Source organism: Eretmochelys imbricata, chromosome 5 (assembly GCF_965152235.1).
Source record: "Eretmochelys imbricata isolate rEreImb1 chromosome 5, rEreImb1.hap1, whole genome shotgun sequence".
NCBI classification, from domain to species: Eukaryota; Metazoa; Chordata; order Testudines; family Cheloniidae; genus Eretmochelys; species Eretmochelys imbricata.
The window spans coordinates 126,297,663-126,319,006 of NC_135576.1; the positions used below are offsets into that span (position 1 = coordinate 126,297,663).

Genomic DNA, 21,344 nt, shown 5'->3' on the forward strand with positions numbered 1-21,344 from the left:
GAACTCTTTCATAAGACAGGGTTCACACTGAATTGAAGTTTGAGAACATTTGTTACAAAGTGTATATTCTTCTTCTCTAATTGTGGATGGGATTCCTATGATTTTTTGAGGCTTCATTTAAAACTGTAATACATCAAAATCACCATCACCTCCAGGCAATGCAGACCCCCACTGTTTACAATACATGGGTTTTCATTAAAAAATGCAGGCTGAACAGCTTTTCCTCTGCACCTATGTTGATGCAATGATGGTAGGAGCTGTTGTCTCTCGAAGCCACATGTTTTTATTTCCCTGGGAGATATTGACCAAGTGGGATACGTGTCATTGGTACGTCAGTGGCCTTGGTGCTCGTTTTTAAAGCTCGTGGATGGTCTTATCTAAAATTGTTTTCATATGTTATGGTTTGCATAAGCGCTGAAGATGACTTTGCCAGTGATATCACTTTGAATTATAGACATTAAGTAACTTTTAATTCTCATGTAAGAGAACATTTCATGAATGATGTGCATTCTACGCAAAAAAAAAAGGGGGTGGGGGTTAGTACCATGTAAAAGTTGTAGTTAGGCACATAGGTTGGGAAATAACACCTGGCTCTTAAGTGTCACTTTTCATCCATAGATCTCAAATGAGGATTACAGTTGAACCTTATACAGTATGGTCTCCAATCACATGACAATACTTCTTGAAGTATTTTTTGCCCACATACAGCTAGTAATATTAAAACGTAGTTTTTGTATAGTGCTTTTTGTCAATAGATCTCAAAGTGCTTTATGAAGGAGGTGAGTATCATTATCCTGTATGGGATAAGAGGCTAATGGATCTAGGATCTTTGTGTGTAAGTATATGTGGGATTGATGGAGGGTTCATCATTTAATCTGTCTCCTGCAAGCATTTTTGTACTTCCAGATGCAGGAGGGTGAACCACGTTTTAAAGTAATCTGTGCAGTCTGGAGGACCGATGTAGTGCATTAAGGATAGGGAAATAGTTGGGGTTTCTCATAATTGACAGTCTCACACACAAGTGCAAACACACAGTTTTCCTTTGGTCAGTAAGTAACTCTGAAAAGTACATTCTGCTTTAATAGGTTTTTCAGTTCCAAAATTTTCCTTCTGGTGTTTGTTTTTCATTTCTCTTGAATGCTGTTCTGGAGGTTTACAAGTTATATAATTTGCATATATAATTACAGTCGTCTTTTGTCTGCAGACAAGACTAGCATCCTACCATGACCTCTATCTATGGTGGCTTTATAGGTTTGGTTCTAAGAGTCTTTAGAGCATGATGCTTTGCTTGCAAACAAAGGAGACAAATGTAACACAAAACCAGAATTATTTTCAGACAATCCGTAATGGGTGTTACTAAGCTATGGCTCAGGCTTCCTTGGGCTGGCTTCCTGGTAGGGAATTATCTGTAGGGTCAGGGTCCTACTCCCTCTAGGCTGCAGTTTGCAATGGCATAGTAATAGTCCTATTCCGGTTACTCCCTTCTTCCTTTTGTAATGGGACGTATTCATATATACTGGAGTCCTAAGTATGTGTGCTGTGATTACCATAATGCTTAGTTTTCTAAGACATAGTTTTCTTTTGGTAGCTTATTCAGGTTTTGCCAGAAGCTCAGAACTGGTGACAGGAGCTGGATCGCCTGATGATTACCTGTTCTGTTCATTCCCTCTGGGGCACCTGGCATTGGCCACTGTCGGAAGGCAGGATACTGGGCTAGATGGACCTTTGGTCTGACCGAGTAAGGAAGTTCTTATGTTAAGTGAGATGGCTGTGCTCCTCATTTGTTTTGTTGGGTTTTCTGGGATTTTTTGGAAATGCCACATCTAATTTTGTAGTTTACTTTTAAACTGCTGGGCAGATCTCCCCTAATTTTAGATCTTTTTGATCTCATCTACTGTTTGCAAGACTGTTGTTGAGATAATATATTTGTATGCAAAACGAATATTGGTTAACAGCTGAAATAAAGTTTATGGTGGTGTTTGTGTAAGGTGAATTTCAAGTTTTATTTCAGGAAAAGGTTCCAAAGAGAGAGAACTGCTCAATACAGTTTATTTAGTTTATCATCATCTCATTTACTTTTTTATAAAAAGGAAAACATTGACACTTCTGTGAGGAATTGCTTACAGTCTCTTAGAAATGTCTTTTGTTGTACAGAAGCCTGCTATTTATTTTGAGTGCATATAGGACAATTCTGGTGTTTGGTAACTTTTACTGAAATACTGTACCTTACTGTTTGAAGTTGTTTGCATGTTTTGACCCTATATATAGCAGAGAGTCAGATTTAATATACTTGTAATTTTCTGATTGATTCCTGTTTCTTGCTTCTAAAATATCATTATAACTGAATCTATTTTTACCACAGTTTATAGCTTAACTTTTATTCACCTTGTCAAAAGGGAGTTTGATACAGAAGGGAGTAGATGAGTTAGGATTTTGGAAATTCTTGTGCTTGGGACATTTTTGCTACAAAGGACTCTTAAAACTGATGTGGTTGTGTTTTTTGCAGCAAGTGTACTGACATGCATAAACCTCATGTTTATAAAAAAATAAACATTTTTGAAGCATAAATACAAATGTTCTTTGGAACTAACCTCTACAGGAGGGCCATCTTAGTTTATACTGGTGTACAAACATAACAGTTTCCAGCAGGTAAGACAACATGATTTTGACCACTAAATTTAGGGGGGGAAATTGATGCTCATTTATCTATATTTATTTGTTAAAACAAGGACAAGATGTCCTCATTATTTAAAAGTACAACAAAACTGATACCCAAATACAACAGTGCATTATAATTCCATCTCCAGCAGTTCCAATGCCGGGAGGTAAAGATTAGCTTTGCAGTTTGCTGTCTAGGTCCCCAAGTTTTGAAGTGTTATGGACAAGGTTGTGGGGAGTAAATGCAAAAGCCAGAGGCCCTCACGGAAAACACCTAGTCAACAACTCCTTCCTAATGTGGCTTCAGCTTGAAAATCTCTTCTGACCTTCATTGGGGTGAGGAGGTGCAGAGAGAGAGAGAGAGAGAGAGAGAGGTGGTCTCAGGCAGATTCAAAACTGTTCAAGCTTTGTATCAAACCAAAATCTTAAACTTATCAGCACTAATGCTTATGGGATTTCCAGTTGAGCGGAAGTTCATAGATTCCAAGGCCAAAAGGGACCACTGTGAGCAAATCTAACCTCCTGTGTAACACAGGCCAGGGAACTGCCCCAAAATAATTCTTAGAGCAGATCTTTTAGAAAACTATTTAGCCTTCATTTAAAAATGATCCGTGATGGAGCGTCCACCATGACCCTTGGTAAATTATTCTAATGGTTAATTACTTTCACAGTTAAAATATATACATCATTTATGGTCTGAATTTGTCTAGCTTCAACTTCCAGCCACTGCATCATGTTATATACCTTTCTCTGCTAGGTTGAAGAGCCCATTATTAAATATTTCTTCCCAGTTAGATACTTGCCAGTAATTTACAAGGGAAAAGGCTCAATTTTATTTTAATCACAATTTTTGTGAAGTGTAAGCTTTTTGGTTTATTTTATACATTTTTATAGTTATTAATCGGATTGTTCAATCCATTATTATCTCACTGGAATTAATCATGCTGGGGTTAATTTCAGGATTGTTTCTTCCCTCCGTCATACTTTCAAGTGTGTGTGTCCGTTTGATTTTGTTACCTCCCATATCCAGTTAATAATTTAGAGTTAAAAACAGAAAATTGTTGTAAATCTCCTTCCAAAAAAAAAAAAAGGTACCCATGTTCTGCCCCTCTTTCTCTTAGGTTTCCGTTTTCCATTGCAGGTTGGGTCTTTTTTCTTTCTTATATTCCCGTATTTGTAGGTTAATTCCTTTGCATTCTTTTCCTTTTTTATTGATTGAGCATACTGTCTATTATTTCAGGAGTATTGCATTTCTTCCTGATGCATAAGTTTTCCCATCTCAGTGTTGTGAGATTAGTCTCGGTAATTAGTGTTGTGTCCTTTTATGCTTCTTTATGATGTATAGAGAGAGGCCTGAAAATGTGTGTTGAGTGGTTGAATGTCAAATATGGTCTTACCTTGGTTTTGGAAGATTTATTGTGGATCCGAGGTGTGCACAGTGGGCTTTCTTACACCTTTATTGAGGACTGTTGAGTATAAGCCTAGGGAAGAAGCTAAACTTTAACTTGACTAATTTAGCACTTGCATACGTATAGCTTGCCTTGTCTTGACCAGCATTTTAGAAGCTGTTACAACAAGCTAGCTAATGTGACCTAACATTACGCATTTAAATCCCAGTCTAGACAAAGCCTAAGGGAACAAAGGACGGAGTATGGTCCACGTGCTACCATGAAAGCCTTGCACGCTCTCTCTCCTTCCCCATTCCACTCTTCTCTCCACAGAAGGACAGTGCCTGTGCTTCCTGCATAAATGCTTCTGTACCCTTGAACTCCAGTTGGGAATGGATGGGTTTCTGTTTTCCTCAGATGTCAGTAGATCATTCTAAGCAAGTCGCTTTGCCTGATTTCTTGGTGCCCTCTGCTCAGTCCTATCAAGATGTACTAGAACCAGTTGTTTTTCTTCTTCTCAGTAGTGAAGCTCCAGTTGCAGCAGCTCTTTAAAGACACTCACTGAAAACAAAGGGTGGGAAAGGGAATGGAGCTGAAAACTCTCAGTACCTCCATCCTGTTGGTAACTACTTCAGGACCAGGAGACTGGGGCTGCTGGGACTGCCTTTCACCTTGAATGGAAGAAGCAGAGTCGTGGGGCAACTTCTAGCCACCTCACCTGGTCTCACATCTAGAGGCTTGGCTTTACAGCAACAAAATGGCCAAGAAGGCAGTTTTTCTCTCAGTTTGACATGCACGACTACAGAATTCAGCGTCCTCAGCCAGAGCCTTTGTCTCTGCTGTTCTTCCTAAAGTGATAATTGCTTTGCCTAGGGCTTTGGTAGAGGCCAGGTGTTAGTTGAAAAGGCTTAACTCAAGCTACTGCTTTCTGAACTTCCCCTACTGCTAGCAGTATGTCCCAGCTCACACCACCTCCAGTCATCTCGCTCCTGATAGCTCCCTTGTTTTTGTCCCCCGTTGGCTTCTCTCATCCACTCAGTGATCATGGTTGCACAGGATATCGCTGTCTCAGCTGCAGCACTCTATCCACCCCTCACTCCTGAAATCACTGTTCTCCTTTGTCCTAACTTTCTCCTGGGCATACTCAGCAGACTGCAGAACTGCAGCTCCCTTCCCTTTCCCAGAGCCTTTCACCTCAGTCTTGTGTATGGCCCCTTCAGCTCCTTCAATTTCTGATCATCCCCTCCATGATCTGGAAAGTGGAAGAAATGAGAGCAAATTATTCAGAAGGGGACAGTAAGCATGGAGAGCGCAACTCCTGGTGTGAGTTCTCTTCATCGAGGAGGTGGAACATCTGGGAAATCTTCAGCACGGCTCTGAGGAAAATGTGCTCTCTGAAGTGAGTGCAGAAAATAAGACAAGGTGGGGGGTAATAGGAGCCTATATAAGAAAAGGACCCAAAAATCGTGACTGTCCCTATAAAAATCAGGACATCTGGTCACCCTACCCTTACAGGAAGCAAAACCTCAACTAGCATCTCTTGTGCAATTTGCATTTTTGCACATTTTCCAGTTATGAAAAAGTATGGGTCTGTGTGTGGGAATGCGAGTGAAGAGGATTCAGGGGGCCATGAGGGCTTGAGTGAGGCTGGGATTCTAAGACTGCCTAGTTTAGAGCTCTCTTCTCCCCCCTCCCCACTAATGCTACAGTGGAGGAGGCTTTCTCTCTCTGTCCATGTCACTCCATACATCTGTTAGGTTTGTAATATAAACTTAGTAAGAGGTTGAAAAATTTACTGGACTTCCCTTAGCCTAAGAATGGATCATATTCACCAGAGTAAAAAGAAAAAAAATCTGTTCAATCACACACCCTCACAAAGCACACCCCTTCTTGAAAGTTAGAGGACCTGCAGGAGTTCCATTTTTCAGGTGTGACCCTCGTATTCAGTGCAGATCCACCTCTGCTTTATTTAGTTTTGTCAAACCCCATGTTTTTTACTTTAATTTTAAAAAGTGACTGATACTTTTCCCCAACTTCCTATCACACTTTTTACTTAAGCATTGCTGTAGTGTCTTGGTTAAAGTTATCATATTGCTTAGGTTAAAGCTGTTACAGTGTTGCCTCCCAGCGCAGGTTATGTGGGAACAGCAAAACCAATTCAGGCTGCAGCCAGTGATTAGCATGTTCGTAGTGATTATGTCACTAATTCACAGAAAAGGTCTGAGGAGCTACTGAGGGCAAAGGGCGTGTCCAAAAAGCAAACTGGAAGGAAGAATAAGAATAAGAATTTTTTTTTAAAAAAAATTATTCAAGCTAACACACTGTCTTTAGCATTTAGGCCGTTACCTACAGCTGATGAACTCCAAAAAGAGTGAAACCATTTAATATAGGTCCTGTAGTACTGGCCTGAAGACCTGCTTTCCAGATAGGCTTTGTCTACATGACGAAACATTACCATGTTTAAATGTGATTTTTTTTAACAATACAGCTGGGTAACACGATGCTCACTGTGACTGTGCCATCAGTGTAGGCAGGAGTGGGGCTTGTTCAGCGTAGTGTAAAGTCTAACCATGCCTAACCATCCTGAGCACTCTGAGGATTACTTGTGCTCATCTGCACTGACTGCAAAAGTTGTCAGCATCACATTAGCCTACTTGATTCTGAAAAATTGTTTCAAAATGTCTTTATGTAGACGAAGCTGTAGTGTGGTGGGGATTGGGAGAGAAACAAAGGAAAAGAATATGAGAGGGTAGGATGAAAGGAAAGAGGAATATGAAAACAGGAGAGGGGGAGAGAGAGACCTAATCTGAGTCCTGATCTTGACCCCTTATGCTGGTCAGCTCCCCAGTCTGCTTTGTAAGTCCAAATGTGAATGCAGTCTGTCAAAATAGCTGCGTTGGTAGCAATATGCCAGTAGAAGACTTGTTGTTAAAACTTTCTAGTGTAGACAAGGCCTTATTCCACACTGGAAGGGGAATAAGCTGTACTGATTAAAAGCACCTTTATGGTGGTGTAATTTATCCATCCTAAGGGTTGTATTGGTATACTTACATTGATTTAAAAAAAACACACACCTAATTGAAATAGTTATATTATTGTAAAGCCTGTGTGTAGACGAGGCCTTAGAATGCAAGTAACTGTCAGGCTGCTAATGAGTGTATTTGCCCATCCTGCCGTTCCACAGATTGGAGATATGAGGAGTCTAAAAATAATTAGAATGGTTCTCAAAATTGAATGTCACCTTATTCTTTTGAAACCCAGTATCGCTAAACACTTTGTTCTACTTGCACCAGACTTCCCTCCTTCCCTGTTTCTTAGGGAAAAAAATTACCCTTGGGAAAGATGTGCAGTGTAAAATATTGAGGTAGATTAGTTTTTAATATTGGCAAAGTTACCAGGGAACGGCATCAGTAATACTTAGTGGTAAATTAGTTTTAGCCTTAACAGAGAAATGACCACACTCTCCACAATAAATTATAGATTTTATTTTAAACTATGGAAATTTAACTTTGTCCTGACATACCAGAATTGGAATTCAGGATTCTGTGTATACCCAAGAACTACTGTTAGCATCATCTCCTCTGTATTAATTTAGGTGGTGGCGTTATCAAAAACGTGCACACTTGAATTCTGATCTAGGTAGATAACTTGATGATGAGCTGTTATATGAGCTCCAAACTGTAAATACAATTACACAAAAACACGTTTTGGTAACTTTTGCTGTGTAGCTTTTAAAACTGCAGTTCCTTCAGAGAGAGAAATAGTTCGTAAGTATTTAATGGTGAGATGTCAAGTGTTGCTTTCTAGCACAGTGTGTTTAATTTTCATTTTTCAGGAAGTTCTTGCAAAAGGTACAGTTTTTGTTTTCAGACTATTTAGTTTACATTATACCATCCACATCATACTGAAATTGATTTAAATGTTTCAACTGAGACAATAAATTGAGATTTAAAGGAGCAAATTTAGCCAGTCTTCATAAAAACAGATTGCTTGCCTTTCTTTACTGTTAATCCTGGTTTTTATTATTATTATTAGGAAGCAGTGTTTTTAAGGAAGTATGGTTGATTATCCAAATCACAGTAATAAAAAGAATAATTTATGGAAAATACTAGGTAATAGTCTCTAATTGGAAAAATCCGCCTTGATGTAACATTAAAATAAACACACTTTACCTTTTGTTTCTATTTAGCAATATTGAAATTGGTTTAATTCATTTCTTTGAAAAAATAAGGAATGCAAAATATTTTTATATTTCAAAAGATTTGAATTGATGTTTGCATGCAGCAATTTGTATTTAAAAGAAATCCATTCAGTGTTCTGTCTTTGACATGCAAATACCACTGAAATTCAATTTGAAGAACTTTGAGATTGCTATGCTTTTCTTTAATTCTTGTAAGTTGCTTTAGCATTACAAAAATAGTTGCTTCATATGTAATGCATGTGTTCCATCTTTATCTGTAGTGCCCTTTTTGTTGTTTGAGTATATACATGGAAAATTATTAAATACATAACCTTGGTGATTACAATTTGCGGATTCTTTTTTGTTATGGATATTTATGCATTATAGTGTGCTGAATGGGAAGCTACATTTTTAGATTAAAAAAAATTAACAGTTCCTATGTGGTCTCACCTTTCTTCACATGCAGCAATTAAATATTCTAGTTTTTAAATGTAAAATAGCTGACAACCAGGAAACAATTTTTTAAAATGTTAAAAATGTTACTACAATGGACCACTGCCCTAAATGCTAGTTATTTTTTAATTTTACAGTAAACTTTTTAAAAAGTGTATTTGGTTTTGAATTATAGTTAAATCTTGAACATGCAGTTCAGTATAACTTGCAACTTATGAAAAGAATTGGCACTGTTAAAGCAACAGCAATGTCAACAGAAATCCAGATAATATTCCAGGTTTAATAAGTGATACAATTTGTATTCAAGGTACCAGTGTGTTCTGATGGTGGGTGAAATGAGGGGGTACACCTCATTTTACCTTTTTGGAATGCCTGTTTGCTGTAGGAGGATGAGTTTTGGTGCCGAATGTCTTATTTTGTTAAACATTTTTTAAAGAATAACTGTATGTTCCAGAATATTAAAATGTTAAATTGACATTTTTATGGGCATTTGAAAATGCAGTGTTAGGACCAGCCAGCAGAGGACATCAGTCCTTATGCTCATGACCTGAAGTGTCAGTAAATCTCAATTTAAATATATAAACTAAAAAAGCTCTATTAATGAGGCACAAAAAAGTAGATACTGTTGAGCTTTTTTGCTATAACTGATCAAAATGTGAACAATGAACATTTCAAAAGTTGAACTGTAAGGGATGCTACAGTATGCATCAAACAAAAAAAGTTCTATATTTTTAAACCACATTATTTCTTTTATTATTTATCTGAATTTTCACCTATTTTAATATCAAAAGATTATTTTAATCCATAGAGATTAATAAGAAAAATGGCACATATAAAGTGCTAACCTGGCACAATGAATTTTATATTTAGATGATCTATAATTAATATTGTAGCTTGATTTCCATTCTGAGTCTGATTTTTAACTTCCATCATAACATTCTGTAAGCAAGACTTCTTTCTAACTACTGTCTGTTACATGTATTCCAGCTGGGGCAGATCTCTTGGTCTGCACATATTTTTGTTTTTTCTGTGCAATTCCTGCATGGGAGTTGCCATTCTCCTGCTGCCTAAGAATAAACCCCAGTATGGATGCAGAAGCCATTGACTGGGGCTTGATTGCTTCTGCACAATTAATAGCGAACATGATTTGTGTAGCTTTTCCTTTGGTAGCACTGCAGAGTGCTGCTTCCAGTGATGGGTAGTCTCAGTGTGTGGTAACGGCCAACAGAAGTGCTGAGTAAGTGGCCTGGGAAAGGAAGAACAGTTCAGAATTGGCAGGAGCCACAAACATGCTTTGCAGGGAAGTACCAACATTGCTAAATCATATGGAACCTATGTCTACCCTACAAATCATGCAGCTACGCTGCTGTGCGTAGACACTAACTCCAGCAATAGAAGGGATTTTTCCATTGCTGTAGTAAATCTGCCTCCCCTCAAAAGGTGGTAGCTAGGTTGATAGAAGAATTTTTCCGTCAAAATAGCTGCATCTACAGGGGGGTGAGGTTGACTTAACCATGTCACACAGGGTATGAAACTTTGCACAGCTTTGAGCAGTGTAGATAGGTCAACCTATGTGTGACAATCTGTTCATCCTTTTTACAAGACTGATAAATTTTGTACAAAGTATGCCTTGCGGTACTTGAAAACGCATAATCCGCTGAACATTATTGTCCTAGTAAAATGTGTTTGGGAACATTGTGAAGTTATAAAATTGTACTGTATAAGACATGTTCCAAGTCTGAGAAGAAAGCTTCAGACAAGTTCCCCAGAGACAAAAGGCAAGCCAGCACCTCAGCCAGGTGTCAGCATAATCAGATTGACTGTCACCTGATTAAGTAGCTATTCTTTGGCAAGAAGAAGGTTGTAAATGAGAAATTTACATCTTGGCAGTGGAATAGCTGGAGGTTCCCATATAAACAGACTGGCTGTCGCCCTGTACCCCAGCTGGCGATAATTCTCAAAGAGGAGGAAAAGATGAGGAACAGAGGCCCCAAATCACCTCTCTCCTCCCTTTCTTTCTACCCATGGCACCCACAGTGCCTGAAGGACAAGGAAACGAGCATTGTACTCGGTGAGGGGTCCTGGCTGAAAGGTATTCAGCCAATAAGACTGTAAAAGAACATGTGATGAGAGCGATCCCTTTGCTTTAAGTTCACTTAGCTTGTTAAGTTAGGTATTAGTTTGCATATTACCTTTTATTTCTTTGTAACCAATTCTGACTTTTATGCCTCATTACTTTAATCACTTAGAATCTATCTGTGGTTAATAAATTTGTTTTATTGTTTTATTTATTCTAGTGTGTGTTTGGATCGGAGTGTTTTGAGAAGCTTCATTTGAGGTAGCAGGATTTGTGCATATTTTTTTCTATTAATGAAATGGTGGACTTTTTATGAGCTTGTATTGTCCAGAAGGAAAGAGCTGGACAATTCAAGACGCGCATTTCTGGGGACAAGTCTGGGGCTGGGAATATACTGATGTCACTCTGCAAAATAATTCAGGACTGGCTAGCTAAGAGCATTCAGATGAGTGAGCTGGGAATAGTTTACGTGCTAGAGGCTATGTGAGAGCAGACCAAGAGTGGTTGGTCGCACAATGAAGCAGTGTAAAATGCTCCCCAGGTTGGAGAACTGAGGGGACACAATTGCCTAAAGTCCAGATTGTACTCTAAGGAATGTCGCCACTATGTTTTAGGTATAGACCAGGCCTAAATCGTGGAGGAGAAAGGGTTTGTTAGGGGATGGAATCCTGAGGGGTAAGGATGTGGGGTGACTGGGGAATAAGATGTAAGATAAAAGAAAATAAGGAACCACATGAAGAAGTAGAGCTAAAGTATGTTCCTTTATCAGACAATCCTATACCAGAAACAAGCCCAACCAGACAAAATTCCAGCACACTCCTGTTGTAAATCAGAATCTAATATTATTGCTGCTACTCCCCCGCAACCAAAGTCCTATTGGGATTCAGGGGTGAAGTTCCTGTCTCTTTCAGCTGAAACAGGATTACCTTTTGTACTTAGGTTCTCTTTGTGATTGGTTACAAATCTTTGGAGGAGTACATTAGAATTTCTTTTTTCTTCAGTGGGCCCCCTGCTCCTCCAGATCCCTCAACTTGACCTCTCTCTTGTCCAAAAACTGAACAATTTGACACTCAGTCAGCACTCAGAAAATGGGAGCCATCTCCCACTTCCCTCTAGTGGGGACTGGGTGTTTGTTCTAGATGTCTTATTCCTGGGATCCAGTGGGCTGTGGTGGTGGTGGACTGAGTGTGCATGTTGCCAGTTTGGCCTGAGGTGGCTGAATTGTTTTGTAAAATACCGGAAGTTGAGCATGCAGTGTCTCAGTTTCACTTAGCAGCCATAAATCCAGTTGGACTATCTTGTGTGTGTCTGTCCTGAAGGAAGCATACTGTATAAGCCTAGAAATAGTCACTTTATTCACAGACTCCCAAACGTGCAATTTTATCTACTACCACAAGAACCTTGCTTTTAAATTTAAGTTTATTGCATATATTTGCCTTTCTTAGTAGCTCCTTTTAAGGCTTATTTAGGGCTAGAATTTTGAGAGCATATTAAAAGGAAATGTCTGGTTTTACTTATAGATCCCAAGAGCTTTTCACCTGTCACGCTGAGATTTAATATGATTGCACTTTTTTCCTTTCATACCCACAATAAAGAAAAAATAAGTAGTAACATTAATAAGTACATTGTTCTACCACCAAAAAAACCTTTATCTCATTTGGTTTGTAGAAAAGGTGTATATATTTAAAGACACTGGCGGTGCACTCTGGCATTATGTTAGATGTGTGATTGATAGAAAACGGCTGAACTTTGTTCTTTGTGGTGGGCCCGAGGGGACTGACAGCTTATATACAGTAAAGAGGAAACATTAAAGAAAGACATGGAAAAATAAGAACATTGAGTTACATTATGCAGACTAAAAATAAATAAATTGGGAATATAGACCTTTATGCTTCAGGATATAAACTCCTCATAAGGAAAGCTTCTTGCTAACCTCATTAGCATTTGGTTTATTTCATAATTGTCCATGATATGATTTCTTATTCTGGCTGTGTCTACACTGGCAATAGAATGACAATTTTTTTTCGTCTTTCAGAGGAGTTAAACCCCCCCCCCCCACCACCACCACCACTTCGAAGACAAAAGTTTTGCCGCAACAAGTGCCAGTGTGAATAGCACGTTGTCGGCAGGAGAGTGGGTACACTGTGCGACTTTTTGCGGCACGGCTGTGGCGGCACAGTCATGTCTCTAAAAGCTGTGTAGTGTAGACATAGCCTCCTTCCTCTAAGGCACCTGGCACTTGTCACTGTCAGGGACAGAATAGACCCCTGGACTGGTGTGATCCAGTATGACACTATTTGTTGTTAATGGATACTGATCCATAGTGAATGGCCTTATTCTACAGATTTTTTTTCTTGAGCTAATCTTCACAAATATTTTGTTGTTTGCAGTGATGTTGTATCCATGTAGGTTCCAGGGTGTTAGAGAGACAAGGTGGGTAAGGTAATACCTTTTATTGGACTCAATTTTGTTGGCACGAGAGATGAGCTTTTAAGCAGTTGGCTGTTAACTGCTCACTTCACCTTGTATTTAGGTGTGACATTCTGAGTACCTTTCCCAAACCTGAAAATCTCTGTGCAGATTTGAAATACTTTGCTAGCAGACCACTGTTTTCCTACAATGTTGTTTTCAAAGACTAGTTTGAACGATGTTTTCCATGTATCAAAACTGTCTCACTTCTCAGTGATATTTTACCTCCTGGGAGGGAGAACTGCCTTTCTCCATCTTTCTTCTCCTGTTGCCCCCCTGTTCTAATGGTGAGATCACAAGATCAAAAACCTTTGCAGGGACACGTTACTGGCATTAGTATCAGTAGCTTGGTGTGTTTATAGACTAGTTTTTTCCTGAGCTGTGAGAGCTTGGCTTATCTTGTTGCAGAATTATGCGCGTTGACCACAAGTGAGCTGCCAAAACAGGACTCTCTTGCCCAGAGGAAAAAATGCACTCAGGTGTGAATCCTAGAAATTTAGGTGAAAAAGACCTGTTTAGGAGGGGTCTGAATAATCTTCTGAGCATGTGATCATGGAGGCCAATGTGCCAGAGATTAAGGGATTTAAACAGTTGGGTTTCTTGCTGTGAACCCATGTTGTACTCCACCTTTCCCCACTTCCTCCATCCTCAAACTCAGGAATACATTGACAGTAAAGGGGTACTTAACTAGTGGTAATGTAGGCCTCACTGGGCCGTCAATCTCCTTCCTTGGAAGTTTTTAAGGTCAGGCTTGACAAAGCCCTGGCTGGGATGATTTAACTGGGAATTGGTCCTGCTTCGAGCAGGGGGTTGGACTAGATGACCTTCAGGGGTCCCTTCCAACCCTGATATTCTATGATTCTATGATCATGGCAGGTTCATGGATGTTCAGATAAGTGGCCAAGAAAAGTCATGATGCCATATTTTCAAAAATATCTGGACTTATCAAAAGGGAACTTTGTTCCCCACTGTGGTTTTGGGTGACCCCCATGTAACCACTCTTGCTATGGTTCATGAAACCAAATACACAGATGTTGTCTTCTTGGCCGTACACTCTGCAGATGAGGGTGGTGATGCAGTTTGCTTCTTGAGACACAGGCACCTGCTCCATAGGCTTGTTATATGGATATTTTTCCTTATCCCTATGTCACAGAGGCCCCTTTGAGTGTGTTTTAAGATTCGTCCAGCTCTCACCACTGCACATACAAGATGATGCACAGACATACAGTTTCTCATTTTCTGCTTCTGTATGGATGAAGAAGCTAGGGGTTCCCTTGTGATTCTCCCTCACTCACCTGAAGGAGTACTTTATTTTCTGCCTCTGGCCTAGCATCAGTACCAGTAGGGGAAAAGGTTTGTCAAGGGTTTTGGAGAGAGAGCCAACATTCCATGAAGCACTCAGTGCTGAAGTGGAACCCAGTGCTAAGATCAAAAGGGGGGCGGAGGGGACGACTCCTGATTTGGCGCAGTACGCATTGTGTGACAGTCTTTTTTCTTCTCTGAAATCTATAAAATCAGTAGCAACAAAACAAAGATGACCTTCAGGTTCCAGGAGTGATCTTTTTGTGGCACAAGCTTGCTTTTTCTCTGGAAATGTCTTGACTCGTGGTGACGGATCAGAGAGGAATGTGTAGCCGCTGAAATATTTGCCAGTTGCAGTTTTGCATAATATATGTAGAAGCAAAAACGATGTTCTACAATGGAGTTAGGGTCAGCAGGACTTGGCACCACTTAAGTACAGTAGGCCAGACAGACTGTTTGCATGTGGGCTGTCGCTTTTGTTAGCACAGCTTAGCTGTTAGTGTGCTGTATACATTAAAAATACTGGGCACATAATTTCAAAGTGATAGGGGCAAACTGAGAATGGATCATGTAGATCTGCAAACTAAATATTACCAGTTGTGTTCTTGTGAAGGCATTTCTTGTTACCTTGTTGCTGCTTTCTCTGTCTTAGATGTGAGCTTTATCAATTATCCCATTGACTTGATTTGTATGGTGTGGTAACTACATATATTGATGGGGCAATAATTAGTGATTTCAGCTTCACGAAGTATCTGTACTTTGGTGGTGGACTTCAGCTGTTTATGTGCTAGTTTCTCATGATTTATTAACTTGTATTAATTAGATTGAAAGAGTTTAAGGTCAGTACAGCAAATCACATCCCTATAAAGAGAACATAAATTATACTGTATTTAACTAAGTCTTTCAGAATTCACTTGTATAATAAACATGGAAGCCAGCTGTAATGTCCAGTTAGGATAACAGATTTGGCCACAGTGGCAGTAGGGATTGTATAATAAGCGGACATAATGCATGGCTTGGAGATTCCAGTTTTCCCTTCCTCATTCATGTAATGGGTTGGAATATCTTTGGAATGGGCATAAGTGAGCTGGAAGGTTAGGGCAGTTCAATATGTGGTGGTGGTCTGAGTCAGTGGTATATATTAGACAAGTGGTGGAAGAACAGGTGCAGGACCTAGCTGCAGGGACAGTTGTGCTATCATATTTTCTTCAGCCTTCACATCATTAAATATTTCTCTCTGGAATTCAGTCCTCAAGTCTGATTTCCCTCTTGTTTATGAAATAACATATGCTGGACTATCTGCCTGTCTGAACCTAGCCTGTTTACAGAAAATTAGTAGTTCTGGTCTTGTCCTCCCTGACCTGTAGCATTCTGTTGGACTTTTTTCCTCTCCCCTTGGATGTCCAGGAAAAGTTCTTGTCTGTTTTTTTAGTTTTCCTTGCTCTCTGGCCAGTGTTCCACCACTTGGCATCTTGTGCCTGAGGTCCCCCACCCTCTTCCCTGCTCCACGAATTCCTTGGTGCAGTACTGGTCTCTACAGTGGAAAAATAGAGGATGGGGTGTTTACTATAGCACTGACTTGTCAATACTTTGAAATACCAAGGAATGCAAAAAAAGTAACCGTTTCAGTTCTCCTCAGTTCACATGCCTTCCTACAAGATATTTAATTAGAGATTGATAAAATTAGATTTCTCACACACGGGTAATAAGTGCGGGCTATAAAGGCAGGTGGGGGGAAGGATTACTGCGGGTGTAGCCAGTGGAAGGGGACATTTTTGAGTCCCAGGAAGGGAAGCTGACTTTCTTTGAAAGTGAAGAGGGGAAGGCTGTTAAGTTTACATTCATGGGCTTATATCAGAGGCCCAGGTCTGGGAATAACATGGTTGTGAGAGCTTCTGTGGGAGCGTACTGAAATATGCATTGCCCCAGATTTGATGGGCAGGCTAGACAACTGGCTTTTGTAAATGATTTGCAGACACAGATTCAAGGCCTGGGGGAAAATAAGGGCTAAGATTAATTGACATCTCTGGAGAAATCTAACATGCCTTTGGTGTCTGGCAGCAGGTAGGAAGGGTAGTGCAATTATACCTTCAACCCTTGTGACCTGTGTTGTACTGTAGTTTGCTATCAAATTATACCTGGCTGTTTTTCATGCATTAAATAGAAAGGTAAGGATGAAATATGATTTTAAGTAGATAAGAACAGCATGCTAATTAAGTGGCCCAGTCAGGTGCTGGGATTGATGGATAAAATATAATGCAAATGCTTTGTTCATAGTGGTTTTGTGCAATAAAATTCTCTTGTGTTCACAGTTTGCACATAATGTATACAGCTTTTCATTGTGGGGTGAGTCTGCAGGGATAGGCACTGGGGAAGATGTTTGGGGTTCGAATGAAAACTTTTGCCCACATGCAAAATGACATCCACCCATTTAACACTGATAATGCCAAGCATCAGTCTTTCAGCGTTGTTTTTTTCCAGATTTCTCCCTGACTCCGCGTGTACGTATTTAGGATTATGCTCACACCGATTTTTTTCTTACATTTTTCCAAACTAAATCTCACGTTATTTTGTACCCACAGTTTTTTGTCTGTCCTCTTGTATTTCCATTGTAATGGATGTTAACAACTTTCTGATTTAGTAACATCTGCAAATCTTACCGTATGTTTACTCTTTTCTCCAGATTAATAAAGAGATTTTATCAAACTATTGCGGACATCAGTCCCACTGGTACTCCACTGTATGCCCCCTAGCATCCTAGGATTTTTCACACTGCCAACCAAATGAAAGCTTAGTAGGAAGTTTGAGGGGCTCAGTTACTATAATGATGGTGTGCATACTACAAGTACCTAAACAGATATTGTCATTTATCATTTTTTGTCTTTTAGTCAGTTTTCAATCTATACAAGTGATCCTTCCCAAACCAGTGTGAATTTATATTTTAATTAAGATTTTGAGACCATATCAAATGCTTTATTAAAATACAAATGTAGGACATCTGTTGGTCACTTCCTCCACTAATTTTCTAATTCTGTTTTTAAAAATCAGTCTTATCCTCTCACTTATTAATTTTATTTGTTTACTTATTTGGCTAGCACTTAGCTTTTATGTTTTTGTTTTGTTTTGTTTAGGGGTTTTGTTTTGCTGTCTGTATCTCCTCCATACAGGTCTGAGTGCAATTTGACTCATCTTTATCCTTAACTACACTTCTAAAATGCAGGATGTTCCTTACCAGTAAATTCCCCCACCTCTTCCCCCCAAAAGAAAGTTTTCTGACTTTTCCAGGTTCTGGGTCCTCCAAGCTGACCGGTTGTTTTACCTGGTCAGCTGCTCAGTATAGTAAGATGTGACACAGTTGATTGCCTGGGTTACTGTTTGCATGGCCCTGTGGCCAGTGAGAAAATGCAAGCAGGTATTGCAAAGAAAATGATTATTCTTATTCTAGTGTGCCTTTCAATGGCATGCTTTTTAAAATCTTATCCTTCGACTAAGCCGTAAGTTATCTTTCAGAGGGACACTATATTCAGAGGGTGAAAATGGTGCGGTGGTGTTCATTGTTATGCAGCTTACATTTATTTAAATTAGTTTGTGTCTCTGAGAGGTATGACCGTATTTGAGACTAAACTAAAGGTGGGTGGAGATTTTCAGGGAAGCGAACATTTTAACACTTCTGGAAAGAGCTATAGAAAGAACAATAGATGTGTTCTAAAGGAGTTGAAGAGGAGCAGACACCCTGTAAAGTTGTGACCTGTTGAAAGTTTTGCTAGATCACCTTGATTTGTCTGGGGTGGGTCCCAAGCTGAAAATTCTTTCAGGCTGACGGAACATCTTTTTTTCTGTCAGGACTTGTTCCTGCAGGAAAAACTTCTAAAGATTGCAGTTTGAGAAAGCAGAATGAATAGAGTGAAAGGGGAGTGACACGGTAACAGATGCAAATAGAAGGGGCATCTGATCTTGTTCATAGAATCATAGAATATCAGGGTTGGAAGGGACCTCAGGAGGTCATCTAGTCCAACCTCCTGCTCAAAGCAGGACCAATCCCCAATTTTTGCCCCAGATCCCAAATGGCCCCCTCAAGGATTGAACTCACAACCTTGGGTTTAGCAGGCCAATGTTCAAACCACTGAGCTATCCCTCCCCCGTTCTCTGATTTGAACCACTTTTAAATTCAAGATCAAACTTGGGTCCTCCTTCTGACAACAGGAGTTAGGAATCCTGCAGAAGCAGCGCCCTTAACCCATGTGGAGAATGATGTGCATTCCATTGTTCTGTAGTGACCACCTCAGACCAACTAAATATCAGGATTAATAGCAGCCTCTGAAGCAGCCTCATAAAGCCTTTTCTAGCCAGCATAAAGGTTTACATACTGCATGATCTTTACCTAGAATGGGCTATCCAAGAGGAACTCCCTGATAGCAGCCTTCAACTACCTGAAGGGAGGTTCCAAAGAGGATGGAGCTAGGAGCAATGTTTGGCACGTGGCCCGCCAAGGTAAGCCCCCTGGTTGGCCGAGCCAGTTTGTTTACCTGCCGCATCTGCAGGTTCGGCTGATCATGGCTCCCGCTGGCCGCAGTTCGCCACTCCAGGCCAATCGGGGGCTGCAGGAAGCGGCGCGGGCCAAGGGATGTGCTGACTGCCGCTTCCCGCAGCCCCCATTGGCCGGGAGCAGCGAACCGCTGCCAGTGGGAGCCACAATCGGACGAACCTGTGGACGTGGCAGGTAAACAAACTGGCCCAGGGGGCTTACCCTGGCGGGCCACGTGCCAAATGTTGCCAATCCCTTAGCTAGGCTGTTCTCGGGGTGACAGATGACAGAACAAGAAGCAATGGTCTCAAGTTGCAGTGGGGGAGGTCTAGGTTGGATATTAGGAAAAACTATTTCACTAGGAGGGTGGTGAAGCACTGGAATGGGTTCCCTGGGGGAGATGGAATCTCCATCCTTAGAGATTTTTAAGGTCCGTCTTGACAAAACCCTGGCTGGGATAATTTATTTGGGGTTGGTCTTGCTTTGAGCAGGGGCTTGGACTAAAGACCTCCTGAGGCTTTTTCCAACCCTAGTCTTCCGATTCTTCTGTGATTAAAATCTACCTTTTATGGTTGTTAAATTTATTTCTTGTTTATAATATAACCCAGTTTGTGCAATACATAATTGGGGGTGAGGGTGGTAAGAGGGTGTGCATACCTCCCTCCATGTTGAGGGAGGAGGCGGATTTCATAATATACATTTGGGTCTGCACTCCAAGGGAGGTGGGCACCTGAGTGGTGGGGCAAGTCTCTTAAGCTGAGTCCTCTCGGAGCTGATCTCAGTGTTTGTGGTGTTCTGCAGTTGAGTGTGTCCCTGCCTGTGTGTGTGCTGGAGTGGGCTTAAGACCCTGGCTCAGCAAGATAGGTTAAAGGGGGCCCATGCTGGCAGAATAGGCGGGCTCAGTGGTATCTCAGCACATCAGGTGGCATCTTGAAGAGGGGCAACCCATCACACCTTCCTTAAAAAAAACTGATAAAAAGAAAACTTGGGTAAAATTGAAGGAAAGGGGACAGAGGAAGGACAGGAAAGAGGGTAGCTTTAATATTTTGCTGGCTAGTAAGTCAGGTACCAGGTCATTGGTTATTTCAGTAGTTTGATATGATCAGCTTTTCCTCACTGCTGCGCCCCAAACATCCAGATAATGTTAAAACTTCTTAAAGGAGCTCTGTTTACAGTATTGCCATGTGATGTTGAATGTCTGCAAACACAAGACTCTTGCTGTGTTACCTTTATCTGCCTGGAGTAGTGAGATCTTTAAATTCAGATTTAGTGCTTCTAATTTTGTACAGAAAAATCTGAATTTGGAATATTTAGCTGTTAATTTCTTAAAAGCATCTGGTTGCCTATAAATCTTCATAAACTTTATTTTTTTAGTCGCTGATACAGATTGCAATTTCATTACCAAGACCTGCTAGGTTGTGTGTTCTGATGGTGTAGTGCACGCTGTGGCTGTGCTGTAAGACTATGAAGTACAAGTATCTTCAGCTGTGCAAAAACTGACATAAATCAGTTTTATTTGGTAAAACTCCATCCTTCCACTGAATGAATAATTCTTTGTGGAGAATAAAATAAATATATTACACTATATTTTTTGTGATTATGTTGGTGTCTAATATAGAAGTAGTAGTTTTATGTAGTTTGATAGCACTGAATTTGCAGGAGGAGGAAGATTCAGGATCTGTTTTAATCTAAGATGTGGGGTACATTTCTTTTAAAATAAACTGAAAATTTTGTAAAATACAAAACCTTATATTAAAGTGACACTTGCTAAACCCCATTGCCCCGCTCATAATTGACAAAGATATCAGCATCCGTGTTGCTGTCCTGTCAGTAGCATTTTTGGCTCCTGTTGGTCTGTGAGATGAGCTGTACTCCATGAGCAGCAACGACAGATCTGCTCAAGTAGAAAATCCATGTATTCCAAGGCATTGAGGTTTCACGGCAGGTTTCCCACGGTTTTTGCTATGTTCTATACGAGCTAAGCCAGGGGTGGCCAAACTTACTGACCCTCTGAACTGCATATGACAATTTTCAGAAGTTTGTGAGCCAGGGTGTGCCTGCTGCGGTTCGGGGCTTCTGCCCCACAGGAGGCATCTGTGGGGCTCGGGGCTTCAGTCCTGCTCCTGCTGAAGCCCCAAGCCCTGGCAGGCGCACCCCATGGGCCTAAAGCCCTGAGACACACCCCCCTCCACCCCCTGCTGGATAGAAACCAGTACCCCACCACCCTGCTGTAAGGCAGAGGTCCCGAGCTCTGTCTCTTCTCTCCCTCCCCATCTCAATGTGGTAGGTGGG

The 21,344-nt window shown here is 40.5% G+C and overlaps 1 protein-coding gene across 4 annotated transcripts in view; it reads left to right on the plus strand.

Annotated features, from left to right (window-relative positions):
• RNF38 (ring finger protein 38) overlaps positions 1-21,344 on the plus strand; it is a 192,979-nt gene that overhangs the window by 115,943 nt on the left and 55,692 nt on the right. The window contains exon 2 of one of the 4 annotated variants that reach the window (XM_077817839.1): positions 1,589-1,738. The exons of the other annotated variants lie outside the window; for them this stretch is intronic. Coding sequence (XP_077673965.1) covers positions 1,718-1,738 — 21 coding nt within the window. The 5' untranslated portion in view covers positions 1,589-1,717. The remainder of the gene's footprint in view (positions 1-1,588; positions 1,739-21,344) is intronic. 4 annotated transcript variants of the gene reach the window in all.